This window comes from Rhodamnia argentea, chromosome 4 (genome assembly GCF_020921035.1).
Source record: "Rhodamnia argentea isolate NSW1041297 chromosome 4, ASM2092103v1, whole genome shotgun sequence".
Taxonomy (NCBI): domain Eukaryota; kingdom Viridiplantae; phylum Streptophyta; class Magnoliopsida; order Myrtales; family Myrtaceae; genus Rhodamnia; species Rhodamnia argentea.
This window is the reverse complement of record NC_063153.1, coordinates 19,301,555-19,321,131: the sequence shown is the minus strand read 5'-3', so window position 1 is coordinate 19,321,131 and position 19,577 is coordinate 19,301,555. Positions and strand designations below refer to the sequence as shown.

At 39.7% G+C, this 19,577-nt stretch overlaps 2 protein-coding genes and 1 long non-coding RNA gene across 3 annotated transcripts; 2 read left to right on the top strand and 1 right to left on the bottom strand.

Annotated features, from left to right (window-relative positions):
- Positions 1 to 1,404: 1,404 nt before the first annotated feature.
- LOC115752611 lies at positions 1,405 to 2,131 on the bottom strand. The gene is made up of 2 exons (XM_030690880.2): positions 1,849 to 2,131; positions 1,405 to 1,773 (listed from the first exon to the last, which is right to left on the bottom strand). Exons 1-2 carry the CDS (start codon positions 1,949 to 1,951, stop codon positions 1,514 to 1,516), a joined length of 363 nt encoding a protein of 120 aa, XP_030546740.1. The 5' UTR covers positions 1,952 to 2,131; the 3' UTR covers positions 1,405 to 1,513.
- Positions 2,132 to 2,299: 168 nt separating this feature from the next.
- LOC125314576 lies at positions 2,300 to 2,510 on the top strand. The gene is made up of 2 exons (XR_007198047.1): positions 2,300 to 2,365; positions 2,453 to 2,510. It is a non-coding gene; the product is annotated as an uncharacterized LOC125314576 (long non-coding RNA).
- A 1,571-nt stretch (positions 2,511 to 4,081) lies between these two features.
- LOC125314839 lies at positions 4,082 to 11,066 on the top strand. Its single transcript, XM_048278072.1, has 4 exons — positions 4,082 to 4,308; positions 10,471 to 10,537; positions 10,614 to 10,898; positions 10,965 to 11,066. Exons 1-4 carry the CDS (start codon positions 4,082 to 4,084, stop codon positions 11,037 to 11,039), a joined length of 654 nt encoding a protein of 217 aa, XP_048134029.1. The 3' UTR covers positions 11,040 to 11,066.
- The last annotated feature ends 8,511 nt before the right edge of the window (positions 11,067 to 19,577 follow it).

Here is a 19,577-nt window from a genome sequence, read left to right as displayed (position 1 = left end):
AAAATGTTTAGGACTAAATTAGCAAAAAGAAAAATTTAAGACTGAATTGGTATAATTATAATAAATTTAAAATTTTTTTAGTAATTTTTTTGATGTAAATCTATTGAAAAATCAAAACCAGGCAGGCCGATCAAGATATGTCACATCTATGATTCACAGTCCACTACGCAAAGCAAAGTGCCCCGGAAGTTTCGTGGAAGGAGCGGAAGCGGAAATGTACTGTCTCATTCAGGACCATTGCAATTTACCTAAAAGAAACGTTCAATAACAATAATGCTTGCCTCAACCTTTCTCCTATTTCCGGTTCAGCATCTTTCTGATTCTGCAAATCAAGAGGAACCCCTCCATTTGATTTGATCTGATTGACCTATCAGTATACCTTTGGATAATCATAAGCTCCATGTTAAGTACAAAATATGGCTAATTTGGTGCGAAAAAAAAAAAAAGCACCGAACAATCAATTAAACAAGAAATAAATACGTCACATATCGGATTTACGTAATTCGGATAGTAAGACCTACTCTACGAGGATTGCAGCAGGAGATTCCGTCATAAATCAAATGGTATAATAGAGATTATAATCTCACCAGACTTACTCAAATAATGTTAGTGCTTCCAAACTTAAGTACGTCAAATAACTTGCATAGGCTTTGCCCCTAAGAATTCTTTAGATATATTTTTCTTTATTAATCTTCACTCTCGGGATCTCTCTGGCTATTAGGAGCTCTTCCTCTTCGAGTTTAAAGAGCAGGAGGGCAAGGAGCAAGAAAAAAAAAGGAATGCCCATCATGAATAGACACCACAATTGCTACTCTTGTCCTTTTCCCTTTCGTCCCACATCACGAGAGGCATCTCTTTTCTCTTTCTTAGCCAACAAGCTTTCTCTTTCAATCAAAGGACCCATGATCATACGATGGAGTGGCATCATCATGGCCACCACTTTTGTACAGTCATCATCATCATCATCATCATCGAGGGTCCACACGTTCTCATAGGGTCGGGCATCACCCAGTAACTTTGTGCTCAAGACACGTCTTAATAACTGTATTTAACATGTAACAAGCAGATGACTGCTGCTTAATGACATGATTTAGTTTCATAGAATTAAGGATAATGTGAAGTTAGGCACGCATGACGAAATCGAGATGCTTAACCATTTTACAAAAAAAGAAAAAGACTTTCTCCAAGGTAAATTATAGATGGACGAGCAGTTGTTATGGAGGCAAACGAGTCTATTCCTGTCGTATGTGGTGGAGGTATAATCGAGTCGAGGGTTATCTCCAAGCAAAATAAGCCAATGGACTGATGAAAGAGATGATATAGATCAAGGAAGGAGGATACTTCGAAACAGCCTCGTACCAACCCCACCGTCCAAAATAAATAATGCCCCTTGACGAAGACTTCTAACGCTATCGCAGAAGAATGGTAAGGGGGCCCCACAGTGGATTGTCTTGTCTGCTTGAAGCTTTTCTCCTATTTATCATTGAAGCGCTGGCCCTGTCTTTGCTCTTCATCACCGTAAACAATCACAACGCATCTCCAAATTGACATTCGCTGCCACAAAGAAAACCTTCAGCACATAAGCATGGGAGACGGTCACCACCATCGCGCCGGCCATCCCGGTCATCAAGGCGCCCGCCAGCATGGACATGGCCAGAAACAGGTACACGGCCAAGGACACAAAGATGGACAGCACGGTCACAAAGAGAGGCATGGCCACAAAGAGGGACACGGCCACGCACTCGTCCACAAGGAGCGTCACGGCCACGGCCACGGCCACGGCGTACTCGTCCACAAGGAGGAACGCGTCCACAAGGAGGAACGCGTCCACAAAGAGGGACACGGACATAAAGAGAGACACACCCACGACGTACTCGTCCATAAGGAACGCGGCCACATACGCGTCCACAAAGAGGGACATGGCCACGGACACGGACACGGACACGGACATAAAGAGAGACACAGCCACGACGTACTCGTCCACAGGGAGGAAAGCGGCCACATACGCGTCCACAACAAGGGACACGGCCACGGACACACGTCAATTTCATGGTCACGGTCATCGACATGGATCTGCGAAGAAAGGTCAGCCTCCGCCAGTAGCTTGCCTGGCGACCAAAAGCCAATTCTAATCTCAAACAGATCTATGAAAGGTCAGCTGCTGCCGCCGCCTGTGGTGGTTTGTCAAATCTCTCCTAACATCGTCATCTGCCAGCCACATCACCGGTAACCTCTGCCATGCGAAGAGTTCGGCCGCCGCTACTATCTGGTCATGTAGCACCAATAAAGCTCCCCTGACTTTATTTTTACGTTATGCTATATATGAAGTGTGTGTATGCGTCATGTGTGTGAAGAAGTTGTCGCTGTGGATCTTGTATTATGTGTTTTTATTGTCCTAATTCTTGCTTTCTTCCCTTTGAATTTCCTCAACTCATCGTAGTTGCGTGCGTAGGTGATAGTGGATTTGAATTCACATAACTTCTGGTGGTCTCGCAATTGCAATTGGATGTGCTAGTCTCATGTTTGCACTGAATTCTTTTTTTTTATTTATTTTTAACTTTTCATAATGCCATGTATTTTAAATCTACAGTCGATAACAGTTTCTATATCGTTTGTTAGGTGCATATTATTATAATTCAAAACCACGGCATTATCGTACTATGAGAATCGAATCCGAAGAAACCCCGTAACCTATTTTATCACAACAATAAAGGAATTCAATTTCTTGGCAACAGATTACTTTACAGGAGTCGGTGACTTTTACTTAATTGTTATCCATTAATTTGTGGCCATAAGAGACTGTTAGTCTTATAGTCACTTAAAAACTGTTACATAGTCAATTCTTTGTTAACAATGTCATGGACACCACAAGGGCACCATCATGGAGGCCATCACAGTCATGGACATGGCCACCATGATGGCGACGGTGGCAGTCATGATTGCGGTCATTGTCCATTGACACCAGACTTGGCAAATTGGATCATAAATTCATTTCTTAACCTGCATGTGACATGTTGAGTTTCTATACGGGTTAGTTATGTTTAGCAAATGGATTATAGAGGAATTTAAGCATAATACGAATGTTAAATGGGTTTATAATTTACTTAGACTCAACCCACCTCTATAATTTTATCTTCATTCTCTCTCGCTTTAACTTCATCTCGCGCTCACTCACTCCCACACCTCAATTTGGATATGAAATTTCATAAATTAGATTAATTTTGAAAGTGTTTTAGGAATATGGACTGGGTCGGATACAAGTCACTGTATTTGTATTGCAATAAATGGGTCATAAACAAGTCAAATGAGTCTATTTGGGTCGGACCCATTTACTTTCGAGATTGAATTTAAGAAAGAATAAAGGGTTTGAGGGAAAAAAAAACTACTCCAGCCTTCCTTTTATATTACGACATCGCGTCCGATGCTTTTTACCAAACCTTCTTCTTTGGGTGGGGCGGTAGGTTTACAAACAACCAATCTTTATTATTATTATTTTTTTGGCCATAATAATCCAATTTTGACTAGACCCTAGCTGAATCGAGAAGCAACTTAACTGTCGAAACTTGTACAACAATTCAAACAAGGCTAGAGAGGCACAGGCCAGCGAAATCCAGATCATCCAAAATTTCAAAGTAGCAAGTGGTGGTTTGAGGAACCACGCTGTCCTAGTCCTCAAAGTCTAATGAAATAGAATTTCTTACTCTTGTACCTGTAAAGACTAAAGACCACGTTCCGAACTTCAGTATAATTTTCGATAAATACAAGCTTTCGGATCCGAAAAATACGGCTAGGACTAGCACGAAATAAACAAATGGCCGCTTTGTCGATTGAGTTGGGGGATTAGGTTAAGCGCGACTCACGCTTAAGTTGGATTAGCCAAGACAATATGCAACAGTCAATGGAATATACATATTTTGCTTCTTATCTTGCTTATTTCTGCTTCCAGACGCGAACCCACCGGCCCTAATGATCTGGCAATATGATGCATGAATCTTCCGTTAAGATGCTGATCGAGGGATATCTCCAAGCAAAATCTAAGTCATTGGATGAATTTATAAAGATGATAATAGATTAATTAACGATGGTTTTTCGTGGGCATGGACATGGGCATTGTCCACCGGCACCTTGCCTCCGCAGCTTGTCTTATAAGAGCAGTGTGTCCTCCACCGCTTTGTTTTCTGCCAGTAGTGTACCCTCCACCACCTTGTCGTTCACCAGTTGTGTGCTGTCCTTCCCGAGTAGTGTGCCCTCCTTCGCCGCCGCCGCCGCTGCCCACGGTCTGTCCTCCTGTCGTCTTCTGCCAGGCAAGTGCTGTTAGCCTCTACCGAGTTACCACTTCGGGCGGCATTACTACCTGCCATAGCATGAAGAAAGCTTCGTTGAGTTGCTTTATGTAATGTTATATATGACGTCTGTGTGTATGTGTGTGAAAGAAGTCACTTGTCTTAACCCTAAAGAAGATAAGGTGGTTGTCCCAGTGGTCTTGAACTGTGTTTTTCGTGTCCTAATTCTTGCTTTCTTCTGGCGAATTTCCTTTTCATAGGGTCACAAATAGATTGATATATAGCCCGATCTCTATTCCATCCGTACCTATATGAATCGAATCTAATTAAACTACACTACCAAGCTGTAACGCTCAATACTGAAGCATTGAAGAAGCAAAACAGGAACTCGTTCAAGATATTTGTAAAACGTAGCAAAGATATTAACGCAATGAGAAAGACTATGGCAAGAAATAGTCCGTATTGGAAAGGCTTGCCTGGTTAATACAACAAAACGTGAATCTCTCCGTTCTCACTCACCGAATTTAGTAATGAACTCAAGTCCGCAGCAATAAGCTCATGAATTATCCGCAGCAAGCAACGATACCTTTTCTTTCTCTAGTGTACTGAAGTAAGAATGTGGTAATGAACTCAAGTCTCAGCGAATGTAGCACTTTGCATCAAGAATTAGTTACCTGGATACGCTGGGACAATGGGATTATTGTCGCTCCATGGAATATTGCGGGTGTTGAAAGTGTTAGAATATGTCTTGAATTTGAATCCGTTGGATGAAATCCGAACCTATGTGAATGTGCAGAAGCCCCCGATCATGGGAAAGGGAAAAGATCCAAAAAGATCTTCCAAAAAAATGGTGGATACTCGCGGTTGGACTTTGTTTCCTATTCCTACGCAATGTGGCCTTTTCTACCGATCCAAATGTCGTCCTCTTCTGGCGGTGGGATAGACATAAATTTTTCTCAAGGGTTTATGCTATAAGTCTTCTTGGTTGAAAAGTAAGAGGGCAACTCTATCGACGTGTGCCGTGGATGTTCAAAGTGGCGTGACATCCGGTCATCCAATTTGGCGCTTGGCGCTTGCTGCTTGGTGGTGGTCGTGAATTGCATCCAAGAGATGGAATGTTAAAGCCGGTTCTCGTCGGATCGCTTGATCTATAGTGAGAACAATTCACTACTCTCCTACTGAATTAGGTTCCACTAACCGAACGACATATATTCGATACTCAATTTATTTTCTATTGCTTACTCACCAAATTGAATCAAGGAAAACTGAATTAGAATGTTTTGCTGAGGATGATAAGTATCAAAGATAAGCAAAATCACTACAAAAAAAACATCGATTTAGCCACAAAACATTTGCGAAGGAATAAATTCGTCGCTAATTTCCAACGAAAATAGCGACAAAACATATATTCGTCGCTATTTGCGACTAAATTAATAACGAAATAATTCGTCGCTAATTAGCGACGAATATAGCGATGAACAAGCCATTCGTCGCTAATTTACAATGAAAATACCCACCAAAAATATTTCGTCGCTAATTTACAACAAAAATAGCCATAAAAAAACTACATCGCAAATTAGCGACGAAAACAGCCATGGAAATATTTTTCGTCGCTATCTCCTTTTCAACGAAGATGGCCTTCGTCGCCAATTAGCGACGAACGTCCTTTTTCGTCGCAAATTCTTTTGCCAAAATTTAGTGAAGAAAATCACCGTTCGTCGCCAAAATTTAGTGAAGAAAATCACCGTTAGTCGCTAATTAGCGACGCACGATGATTTTCATCACTAAATTAACACTATGAATAAAAATAACAAAGAAAATATTAAAATTAGCGACGAATCATTATTTTTATGTCGCCAATTTAGCAACAAAATGTATTATTTGTCGCTAATATGATGGCAATAAAAATAAAAAAGAAAATGTTCAATTTAGCAACGAATTAGCTTTTTCGTCGCTAATACGATATAAAAGAAAAGAAAAATAAAAATAAAAAAAAATTAGCGACGAGAAATATTCTTCGTTGGAAATTAGCGACAAAAACCGTATTCCGTCACAAATTTGTTGGTATCATTTAGCGACGAAAACCTATTTCGTGACTAATTAGCGACGAACTACGTTTTTCGTTGCAAATTCCCTTCTTAAAACTTAGCAACGAAAATTGCTATTCGTTTCTAATTTGCGACGAACGCTGATTTCGTCGCAAAATTAGCACTATGAATAACAATTAGAAAGAAAATATTTAAATTAGCGACAAAATTTGTTTTTCGTCGCTAATATGCTATAGATAAAAATAAAAGTAAAAAATAAAATATTAAAAGTAGCGACGAAATGGACTTTTCATTGCTAATTTAGCGACGAACAACTTTTTCGTCGCAAAATTAGCACTATGAATAAAAATAAAAAAGAAAATATTGCAATTAAGCGACGAACTATGTTATTCGTCGCTATTATGAAGGAACTGTGAAAACAATTAGAAAGAAAATATTAAAATTAGTGACGAAGTTCTTTTTTCGTTGCTAATATGCTATAAATAAAAATTAAAGTAAAAAAAAAATATTAAAGTAGCGAAGAAATGGAGTTTTTATCTCTAATTTAGCGACAAACAACTTTTTTCGTTGCAAAATTAGCACTATGAATAAAAATAAAAAAGAAAATATTTCAATTTAGCGACAAACTGTGTGATTCGTCGCTAATTTAGCGACGAAATGTGTTATTTGTCACTAATATGATATAAATGAAAAAAAAAGAAAATATTAATATTAGTGACGAATTTTTTTTTGCGTCGCTAAATAAGTATTTGTTCGTCGCTAATTGAATTTAGCGACAAAAAGTATTGTTCGTCGCTAATAAGATGTAAATAAAAAAAAAAATTCAATTGCGTAACTATAATATCCTGTTACCTTCTCTCTCTCCGCACTCTTGTCGTGAATTTATCGACGAAATTAAAAGTTCGTCGCTAATTTTGTCACAACATTATTCGTCAATAAATTCGTTGCTAATTAGTGACAAAACATAATTAAACATTTGTCGCTAATTTCATCTCAAAAATATTTGTAGCTAAATTCGTCGCTAATTAGCGACAAAAAATCATTCTTCGCAAATTCAATTTTATCCTTGGAATTATGAAATTAAAAGTTCGTGGCTAATGTCATCTTAAAACCATTCATCGCTAAATTCGTCGCTAATTAGCGACAAAAATTCTTTCGTCGCAAAATTGAATTTCATCCTCAGAATTGTGAAATTAAATGTTCGTCGCTAATTCCGTCGCAAAATTATTCGTCGCTAAATTCGTCGCTAATTAGCGACAATCGTACTAATCGCTAAATTTCGTCGATAAATCCACCGACAGTTTTTCGTAGCCAATTTCGTGGATAAGCAAAATTTCGCCCTTTAAAATCCCTTTACCTTCTCTCTCCACGCTCTTCTCTTCACTCCGCTTTCTTCTCTCATTTGTCTTCTGTCTTCTGTCTTCTCTATTCTTATTGTGTCTTATAGTAATCCTTAGAATAAATTATTGTTTATTTCACCATTTTCTTATATCAATTCCCATAAGCTTCATGAATCTTAATTAATTTTTCTTTTTTTTTTTAGGTACATTTCTATTTGAAGGTCTCGCAATTCAAGTGAACGTTGTAATTCTCATCAAATTGACCACTTTACGTTACAAAGATTTCCATCAAATACTTAGGTAAGTCTTCTTGACATGGTAACTTTTTCATTTTTCCCAATTTCAGTCAAAGTAATTGTTTCGTCCCAAACAGAATTTTGATTGTTAGAATTTCATGATTTTAATTAAGAATATTAAATAATACATATGATATTTTTAATATTTTATGAGATTTTTTAATTTTTATACATACACAATGTAAAGAGAAATGATTTGGATGTATAATAAGAACTTACCTGGACGTCAAGGATTGACCGATGAGTTTCGTATTGGGTTGGAACAGTTTTTGGATTTTACTAGTAGTAAATTTGAGTTCGTGGATGAAAATAAGTTAAGGTGTCCGTGTAAAAAGTGCAGTAATGGTAAATTTCATGTGTCCGATAAAGTTAGAGAACATCTTTGTAGATTTGGGTTTACTTCGAACTACTATAATTGGACTTGCCATGGTGAGCTATTTATATCCGACGAAGAATATTGAAGAAGTGACCAATTTTCTGTTGGGGAAGAATGTAGCTATTATAACCAATTGAACCAATACCGGCGGATGGTGATTGATGCAGCTAGTCAGAATTTCGTTTCGAAATCGAACCATGCAAGTGCTAATTTTGCTCCTATACTTGAACAAGTGGGTATTAGCTACGCATCACAATTCGAAGAGGTAGGAGTAACATGTATTGATGAGAACGTGTATAGTGAAACTTTTCCATCTAATCAGTTTTGGGAAGTGTTGAAAGCAGCAGATGAACCTTTATGGGCAGGTTGTGACAGCCATACTAAGTTATCGGTGACATCAAGACCGTTAAATATCAAGGCGGAGCATAATGTCTCCGAGAATTGCTTCAATTCTTTTGTTGACGTAATGCGGGAAGCAATGCCTCGCGATAACATCATGCCAAGTGATTTTTATGACATGAAGAAGCTAGTGGATAACTTGGGTCTTCCAGTTATAAGGATTGATATATGTAGTAGGGGTTGTATGTTATATTGGGGGATGATGAAAATGCAAAATCTTGCAAATTCTGTAGCCAACTCGGGTACAAGATTAGCGGGAGATAAGGTCGTAATCAGAAGCGTAAACCATGCAAGTAAATGTTTTATCTGCCCTTAATCCCTAGATTGGAAAGGCTTTATGTGTCTCAAGCCATCACTGAACACATGACTTGACATGCAAATCATGAAACAAAGGAGGGTCTGATGTGTCCTCCTTCGGATGCAGAGGGATGGAAACATTGTGATAGAATATATCCCGAGTTTGCGATGGGGCCTCGAAACATCGGGTTAGGTCTCTGTGCTGATGGATTTGCCCCATTTAGGAAATCGGGAAAAAATTATTCATGTTGGCCGCTTAAAGACACCTTATAAGTTTTTGACATTGATCGTGCCTGGCCCATAAAATCCGAAAAAGTTGATAGATGTTTATATGCAATCATTGGTTGCAGAGTTACGTTAGCTATAGGATGAAAGTGTTCTTACGTACGATGTTTCTACTGATCAAACATTTGTAATGAAGGCTGCTCTTCTTTGGACGATAAATGACTTTTCATAAGTGAGTATCTGCTTCATTAAATATTTAAATCGGGGTTCTTTCTTAAGATCCCTTCATGCTCAGACAGAGTTGTACACACACACACAGCATCTGGAAGCTACACATGCTAGTTGCATGTACATATACACAGCATCTACCTTTCTCTATGTAGTGATTAGATGCTTTCACGAGAGTAAACAATGTTATATGAACATTTTATTCACTGAATAAGTTCTACAATTAATATGAAGCTGTAAGTTATCAATCTCTCATGGTTTCGATTAGTTGCTGACTACGTAGTATCTAGAGCATGGTTGGATTGTTTTTAGCCATTTATTAATTTTTGTGAAGGTAGAATTTACAAGTAATCTTGCCTCCGGGTTCGTCTGTTCTCTTGTTTGGATTCTGAATTATGAAAAGAACAGAACAAAATGGTAAGCTTCATGATGTACGTCATTATGTGTCCCTGCTACATGTTCTAATTTTTGCTGCTATTTGTCTAACCTTTCTACTTGTCGAGATATTTGCAACATGGACAATTCAGTTGACATCCATATCTAAAATACAAACGAAGGGATGACGCTAAATATTACATATACTAAAAAAAATGAAGTACTCACGAATCTCCATATGGGCATATGATGAATCGGCTATCTTCTTTACCTCCCTCATCATTCGAGTGTTGCATGGAAGGCGGAACCGAAGGAGATTCAGTTCACATGTGTCCAAGTTGTTCCCTAATATGCTCTTGAGGGACGGAGGAAGGGCCAATGTGTCCATGTTGTCCATCAGCATGTAGTTGTTGAGGGGTTAGGGAAGGGGAAAGGGAAGAGGAAACGGATGGGGACAAGGAAGGGGAGGGGGAGGGGCAGGGGGAGGGGGAAGGGGAAGGGGCTAGTCTTCCTTGTGAAACTATACCACGCATGTGACCTCCACATCACGGATGCTACGTACGTTGTGAGGTAATTTAATAAAATATTGAATAACTATTGGAGGGGGCCGTGGAATAGTTACAACAACGCGCCAAAACAAGTAAAAGATTTGTGGTGTAATGAGTTCAAGGTAAGTTTTGTCTTTCTATTTTCTCAGAAACCGAGTTCGATGTAAATAAATTCAGTTGTTTTTCTATTGATTACAGCGGAAGTTTAACTGGGATGAAACGGAAGAGGATGAAGTTAGAAGAATTTTTAAGAAGAAAGCCGGTGATCACATACGAAATGTGATGAATAAAGCAAAGAGAAGTCAAGGGAAGCCAGATTTCATTACTGGTGACGATTGGACAGAAATAAAGAGAATTTGGGAAAGTGAAAAGAATATGCAAAGGAGTGAACAAAATAAGAAGAATCGAGCTTCTAGTTCTACTGAAGGGTCTGCAACATATGCTGGGGGCTCTATCAACATTGGAGAGCATAAAAAAAGAATGGTAAGTCTGTTTAACATGTTGTAAGTTAATTTAATTTAATTACTCATTTATGTTTCAATTTTGTAGGCAAATGAATTGGGGACGGAACCGACATATATAGGTATATTTGAATGCACATTTCAAAAGAAAGATAAGACATAGATCGGTGACCGAGCAAAAGCTATTAAGGTATGTAAGGTTATGCTTTTGACTTTAGGGAAATTGGAATGAAAACCATGAGTGAGTTCAATATTTATGGTAGTTATATATATGAAGTTATTTTATTTTCATATCTATTTTGTTGATATAGGAAAAATATGATGAGCTTTTAATGAGTACGGCTAGTGGTGGTGATGGTGGGGCAGTATGCGAGCTAGCAGTTGCCAATATGACATTATGGGTGGAGGCATCGGGTGGGATGAAAAGGGGGAAAATATTTGAGATGGGATCCTTGTCAAGGATATACACAAAAAAGGCTGCAGCAAGTTCATCCTCCAATGTGACTATTTCAAGGAGGACACGACTTCATGAACAAGTGACCCAAGAATTGACCCAACCGAGACATTTACTTGTAGAGAAGGACGAAGAAATAAGAGTGGTCAAAGAACAAATGTCACAGAAGGATGAGGAAATGAGAGTGGTCAATGAGCGACATAAATCTCTAGAGTCTCAAATGCAATTGGTCTTGCGGCACCTCAACCTAAATCAAGATCGGGTTCCTCCAGTATCTCCCACTAATCAAATAGGTGATGGGCACAATGATGAGCGACACAATGATGATGGGATTGCTGATGATGATGATGATGATGATATTGTCGGTCTAATACTTGGATGAACAGCAATGTTTTGGGCTAATTATGAGACACTCTGTATGATGTGCCTTTTTTGTTTTTCCCTTCCTTTTATAGGAATGTTATTGATTTAACGTAATTCCCCGTTTTGAAGTAATCTCTATTCTTTTGCATGCAGGTTCATTCCTAAAGCTCTCATGCATACATTCGTATGTCTATGTGATGCTTTACTAAGTTGACAAGAAAAGCCACAGAAGTTGCGGTTGAATTTGAGGAGTGAAAATTGAATTCGTGTTGAGGAGTACATGCAGTTCTAGTTAAAGACCCTTGTGTATCTCTAAATCGCATCATGCGGGGCCCCGATGGTTCGCTATTTGGTAAGTTGGAACTATAGACCAATAAAAGAAAACGTATTTTCAAGGGTAAATAGAGCACTGCTCATGTGCTTTTCTCTTTCTTCAACAGGAGTCGCGTACTCTTTACACATTGTGCATTTGTTTTCTTTCCATGGAAATAATGAAATGCGGCAGCATCTAGAGGTACATAGAGTCCTTAATCTGTCTACACTTGCTAATACCGACTTAGCTAGTTTTGCTGTATTTTCACTATTTCTAAACTCAGAAATGAGCCTCATTATTCTGTACATATTGATGCTCATGTTGGTGGAGTGAATGATCTTGCATTTGCGCAACCCAATAAGCAACTCTGTGTTATAACCTATGGTGATGACAAAACAATCAAGGTTTTCCATCATCTCACATGAAGAAGTTTCCAAAGCAAGGGAGGATTCTTGTTCTTTTAATTTATTTCTTATTTTTTAATTGAAAATGCAGGTGTGGGATGTAGTTACTGGTGCAAAACGGCACACGTTTGGAGGTCATGAGGCCCCTGTTTATTCTGTGTGCCCTCACTCTAAGGAGAACATTCAGGTTATTTGCTTCCCGCATTACGTCCGTATTTCTATTGCTGCATAATGGTTCGGTTCTGTCATGTATTAGATTCTGCTTTTCCATCTTCCTTATGTTACTTTTATGATATTAGTTTATCTTTTCGACTGCACTGGATGGAAAGATAAAAGCATGGTTGTATGACAATATGGGGTCTAGAGTTTGTAGAACAATTTGTGGCTGCAAACTATGGACTTGTGAGGACAAAAAATAATTTCTGAAGAGAGGCTTTATTCTCGATTCCGTGTTCTCCTTACAAGCAATACAATGACTTACTTATAGGTTGTAGTCCGCCCATCTAATACTTAATTATAGACAATTCTATTAATAGCCATAAACCAAAATTAAAAACCATTATCACCTGTAAGAGTAACTGCCGACTCTTGACCTTTCATTTTCTTACAAAACAAAACTGCTGAAATAAACTAATAAAAGACGGACATTTAATGTTTATTCAACAAAACTCCCCCGTAAACTTAAATGCTTCTGCCATCCTTCATGCCGATCAATCTTTTGCGGTTGTCGAGAAGTATTGTCGGTAGTGGTTTCGTGAAGATATCCGCGACTTGGTCCCGACTTGCCACGTGCACCAATTCCACACTTCCTTCCTTCACTTGATCTCGGATGAAGTGAAAGCGAACGTCAATATGCTTGCTTCTCTCATGATTCACCGGGTTCTTGCTCAACTCAATTGCTGATTTGTTGTCAACTCGTATCACGGTCGCACCGAGTTGTTGTTGCTCCAACTTGCCCAACAAATTTCTGAGCCATATCGCATGAAGTACACACAAAGATGCTGCCACATATTCAGCTTCACATGTCGAGAGTGTCACGATCGGTTGTTTCTTTGAAAGCCAGGTAAACGCCGTATCACCCATAAAAAACACATATCCCGATGTGCTTTTCCGATCGTCCAAATCTCCGCACCAATCGCTGTCGGAGTACCCGACCAACTTGTAATCCGACGCAGTTGTATAGAATAACCCGAGTGACACTGTTCCTTGGATGTACCGTAGGATTCGCTTCAACGCCTTCCAATGTGAATAAACCGGCTCCTCCATGAACCGACTTACAATGCCGACACTTAATGCAAGGTCCGGCCTTGTGCATGTGAGATAGCGAAGGCTTCCCACTAAACTCCGATATTTGCTTGCGTCGACTCGTTCTCCTCCATCAAACTTAGAGAGTTTTGTACCTGGTTCCATTGGTGTTGAAACCGGATTGCAAGACTCCATCTTGTACTTCTTCAAAATCTCCTTTGTATATGCCTCCTGGGATACAAAGATACCCGTCTTTCCTTGTCTTACCTCCGGACCAAGGAAAAACTTCATCAAGCCCAAATTTGTCATCTCGAATTCCCGTGTCATTGTGCTCTTGAACTTTTGTATCATTTCATTATTATTCCCCATAAAAATGAGGTCATCGACATAAAGAGCAACAAATAACATATTACCTCCACTCTTCTTCACATAAAGGGCATGTTCGTAGGGACATTGCTCGAACCCGTTCTCCTTGAAGTATGTATCGATACGAGTATTCCACGCCCGTGGTGCTTGCTTCAACCCGTAAAGTGCCTTCTTTAATTTCAACACCTTCTTTTCTTCTCCGATTTTCATGTACCCGGGTGGTTGTTCGATATAAACTTCTTCTTCAAGCACACCATTCAGGAATGCCGACTTGACGCCCATTTGTAATATCGGCCATTTGAATTGAGCCGCTTGTGAAATGAGCAATCTGATTGTCTCCATTCTTGCAACGGGAGCAAACACCTCGTCATAGTCGATTCCCGCCTTTTGCTTGTATCCCTTTGCTACAAGTCTCCCCTTATACCGTTCTATCTCCCCTTGAGCATTCATCTTTCTCTTAAACACCCACTTGACACCAATGGGCTGAGTTCTTTTCGGCAATTCTTCTAACTCCCATGTGTTGTTGCGATCTATTGCTTTAATCTCCTCGTCCATGGCGGTTTGCCACTTCTCGTCTCGCACCGCCTGTTCAAAACTTATATTCTCGGAATCCACCAAAAGACATACAAGGTGTACCTCATTTGTCGAATCATACAAATCTTGTAAACTTCGCATTTTGGGTTGTCGCGGTTCATCTTCATCATCAATAGTTTCAGAATTTTCCGGTATGGTTGTTGGTATAGCAGTTGATGATTCTCCAACTTTGATGATACCCTCTGTTGCTTTATCCCAATCCCACTCATTTGCTTCATGAGCTCGTACATCACGGCTCACTAGAATCTTCTTGCTTATCGGGTCGAATAGCTTGTATCCTTTTGTTTTCTCATCATACCCAATAAAAACGTACCTTTTGCTTTTGTCTTCGAGCTTTGTTCTTCGCCGATTCAGCACGTGTGCGTAGGCCAAACCGCCGAATACTTTGAGATGAGAGATCGTCGGTTTTTGTCCGCTCCATGCCTCTTGTGGTGTTTGATCATACAACTTCGCATGTGGACACCGATTTTGAACATAGACGGCGCATTGTACGGCTTCCGCCCAAAATTCCTTCGGCATTTTCTTGCTCTTGAGCATTGACTGAACCATGTCGAGAATGGTCCGGTTCTTCCTCTCGGCCACACCGTTTTGCTGTGGAGAGTACGGTGCGGTTAGAAATCGCCTTATGCCTTGCTCCTCACAATACTCCATGAAAGCCGTCGAAGTGTACTCGCCACCTCTATCGGATCGTACAGATTTGATGTGTCTACCGGTTGCCTTTTCCACCAGCACTTTGAATTTTTTGAACACCTTGAACGCCTCGGATTTTTCTTTCAGAAAATAAACCCAAGTTTTTCGTGAGAAATCATCAATAAAGGAAATGAAATACCTTTTGCCGCTGAAAGATTCGGGGGTGATTGGTCCACATATGTCGGAATGAATCAACTCGAGAGGTTGCTTTGCCTGATATTCTGCCTTCTTTTGAAACGATGTTCGGTGACCAAAACGGTGATGCCACAGTGACGCCTTGTCTTCTACGTTGACTTGCAAACATTTTTCTCGTACACTTCTCAAATTCAGTTTGTACATTCGATTTCTCCCCATTTCAACTTGAGCGACCGAACGCCCTTGCTTATCTTTCAAGAGTAATATCCGGTCTTTCATAAAAACCGAATAACCTTTCTCCATGAGTTGCCCCATACTTAAAATATTGCTCTTGAGGTTTGGTACGTAATACACATCTTGGATTGACCCAACTAAACCATCCTTTTGTAAATAATAAATCGTACCTTGGCCTTTTACCTCAATCTTCGAACCATCTCCAAACGATACATTTACAGCTTCAACCTTTCGCATCTCTTTAAAAAAATGCTCGTGCCCGCACATATGGTTGCTTGCACCCGTGTCGAGGTACCACACCGTGTTGTTGTCGGTGTTGACTTTGTTGTATCCCATTAAGAGAAAACCTTCTTTCACCTCATCTTCCGTGGCTAGGTTGGTTGTCTCTTCCACCTTTTTCTCGACTCGACAATCTTTTGCAAAATGCCCCACCTTTCCACAATTGTAACACTTATCGGAGTGGCAATCCTTCGCATAGTGACCATATTTGCCACACTTGTAGCACTCGATGTTGGAATAATTTGACCGACCGCCTCTTCCACGACCGCGTCCTCTTCCTCGCCAATTCTGTTGGTTTGATTGCCCCTTCTCCTCATAATACCCTTCTTGACCGCGGCCTTTCCCACGGCGACTATTTCCTCGACCACCATGGCCACGCCATTTACCTCGAAAGTTTTGAGAATAGAGTATCTTTTCGTCATTGATCGATGCTTTAGTTTGAAGTGCTTGCTCAAGTGTCTCCTCCTCCTTCTTCTTCTTACGATGTTCATGTGCCATAAGGGAACCGGCAAGTTCATCGATTGTGAATGTTGCTAGATCCTTCGACTCTTCTATGGCACATACGACATTCTCGAAACTGTCGGTTAACGACCTCAAAATCTTCTCCACGACCCGCGCATCGGACAACTTTTCTCCGTCTCGGTTGAGTTGATTCACCACGGTTTGAGCACGCGTGATGTAATCGGACACACCTTCCGACTCCTTCATCTTCATGCCTTCCAACTCTCTGCGAAGAGTTTGAAGGCGAACTTGTTTAACTCGGTCGGCTCCTTTGTATGCGATCGCCAAGATGTCCCACGCTTCTTTTGAAGTTTCCACACTAGCAATCTTCTCAAAGCCCGATTCATCAACAGCTCGGAAAGCATGTACAATGTCGTCTTATCTTTTGATCGCGTCTCTTTCAACGCCTTATTTTGAGCCGCCGTATATCCTGCGGTAGTTGCTGGTTCTTCGAAACCTTCTTGAACCACCTCCCAACAATCCACGTAACCGAGAAGCGCTTTCATTTGGATGCTCCAATTCTCGTAGTTCACCTTCGTTAATCGGGGCAACGGGACATTATTGGTTACACTCCCCACCGAACTCCCCATCGGCTCTGATACCAAATTGTAGAACAATTTGTGGCTGCAAACTATGGACTTGTGGGGACAAAAAATAATTTCTGAAGAGAGGCTTTATTCTCGATTTTGTGTTCTCCTTACGAGCAATACAATGACTTACTTATAGGTTGTAGTCTGCCCATCTAATACTTAATTATAGACAATTCTATTAATAGCCATAAACCAAAATTAAAAACCATTATCACCTGTAAGAGTAATTGCTGACTCTTGACCTTTCATTTTCTTACAAAACAAAACTGCTGAAATAAACTAATAAAAGACGAACATTTAATGTTTATTCAACAGAGTTCATTATGATGCCCCTGGAAGATGGTGCACAACAATGGCTTATAGTGCTGATGGTACAAGGTAAATAGTTTGCAATTTCATTTTGATGCTATAGTACTTTAGTTTTCCTTTCTTTTCTTTTTCCCAACAGCGTGCTTGCTATATGGTTCTGGTCTTAGGCTCTTCTCGTGCGGGACTAGTAAAGATGGAGAATCATTTATTGTCGAGTGGAATGAAAGTGAAGGGGCAGTGAAGAGGACATATCAAGGATTCAGGAAACGTTCTTTTGGTGTTATCCAGTTTGACACAACTAGAAATAACTATTTGGCTGCTGGCGATGATTTTTCCGTTAAAGTTTGGGATATGGACAATGTTAATCTCTTAACAACTATTGATGCTGAGGGAGGGAGGCCTGACAGTCAGTATCAACATCAATTCGATCTTAATTTCTTCTTGTTAATATTGTTGAATTTTCTAACTTTGTAGCCTACCTGTATCTAGGCAAGTCCACGTATCCGCTTCAACAAGGATGGATCTCTCTTGGCTGTTTCTTTCAATGAAAATGGAGTCAAAATATTGGCAAATTCTGATGGCCTGAGGTTGTTGCGCACTTTTGAAAATTTTTCATATGATGTATCAAGAGCACCGGAAACTCTGGTGAAGGTATTAGTTTTTCATGGATATCTTCCTAGGCATTGCCTTGTTATAGATTGTATCTTGAGCTGTGCGGTATTTCCTTGCAGCCAAAAGTAAACCCCATCACACCTACTGCTGGCACTACTCCAACCAGTGCTGGAATTGCAGATAGAGGTGCTTCTGTAGTTGTGACTTCTGGAATGGTTGGTCACCATTATGCTTACTCATAATGTGAAAAAATTACTGAAATAGACTTTCCTTGCTTTGCTGCTAGTGCAATTTGATGCACATTGTTAGTTTCTTTCCTCTTCAGTTGTGATGAACATGTTTGTTTATTGTTGTTAGAATGGGGATGCCCGAATTCTGGGGGATGTGAAAACCAGAAAAGCTGAAGAAAGCAATGAAAAATCTAAACTTTGGAAGGTCACTGAAATAAGTGAACCATCTCAGTGTAGATCGTTGAGGCTGCCTGAAAACCAAAGAACGAACAAGGTATGGCCCTTGTTCACTGGTTTCTTAGCAAATTATCATGCGTATTTTTGATCTGTTTCATTTTCTTTTGCACTTCTTGACTTTTCAACTTATTAGCTTCCACACATGGTAAAAGTTGCTGCAGTGTTAGCCATTGTATAATATATGTACTTGCCCACAGTTGATAACTCAATTACTATAGTGAAACGCTGAAATATCCATGATGTTAAGTTGAAAAACCAAGCTTTTTTCTGTCTAGTTTTGTGTATAGGCTACTGGTATGGATTTTGTTACTGTGAAGTCAGCCCCTTTTCATGTATTACTTGAGTTAGAGGAGTTACCACCATAGTGAGAAGTTGGTTTTCACATCTTTTCATAAGATACTTTGTGGCGGTTCTTATTTGCAAAATATACCATCTAGTAGCATTATTCAACTGGGTCCTTTCAGTCTTGAAAGTTTGCTCTAGAATGATTCCTAGCATTAGAGTTCCTCATTTAGCAAGCACTGATATTTCCCGTGCAGAGTGGAACCATTAGTCTGTAAGGAATACACCGACAAACGTCCTGTGATTATTCCTTACCACAGAGGTGGAAACCGGTTGCACATTGGATTCCAGGTTAGATAAACTATCGATCATGTTGACTTTTACTAGGAAATTCCCATTTTTATTTTGTCATGTTTATATTAACCTGTTGAAGCAGTTCCTGATCATATTCTTTCCTTTGTAGGAATTTACTGAAGATTTAGCTGCTCATTCTCAGGCAATTATGGATAACCTAAACTTTGTCAGGGTGGGTTCTGTCAGACCCCTTTCTCTCTCTCTCAAAGACACGCACGTTCGCCCACGCATTGTTGACGCGAACTTTTTTTTTGTTGGGAAGATCTTTTTGATCCATTCAGAAAGATGAATTTGTACTTTCCAGCAATGAAAAAGGGATAGAAAAAAGAAACACGATGTAGTCTTTGGTACTCTCTATCAAGTGCAGCAAGCGAAAAGTATATCGAAAGAGAGAGATCGTAGGTTCATTGTGGAGTAAAATATGTGAGAGATGCATTATAAACTCAGTTGAGCCAACATTCTAGGCACCCTATGTATGTCTATGGTTACATATGGCAATACATGTTATC

Coding starts and splice junctions, on each gene's coding strand:
- LOC115752611 (XM_030690880.2), bottom strand. CDS start 1,951: ATGTCCGTGTCCGTGTCCGTGTCCGTGGCCATGTCCCTCTTTGTGGAC. Junction 1,774..1,848: donor CGTGGGTGTGTCTCTCTTTA/TGTCCGTGTCCC, acceptor ACGCCGTGGCCG/TGGCCGTGGCCGTGACGCTC.
- LOC125314839 (XM_048278072.1), top strand. CDS start 4,082: ATGGTTTTTCGTGGGCATGGACATGGGCATTGTCCACCGGCACCTTGC. Junction 4,309..10,470: donor TGTCGTCTTCTGCCAGGCAA/GTGCTGTTAGCC, acceptor TAACTATTGGAG/GGGGCCGTGGAATAGTTACA. Junction 10,538..10,613: donor TGTGGTGTAATGAGTTCAAG/GTAAGTTTTGTC, acceptor TATTGATTACAG/CGGAAGTTTAACTGGGATGA.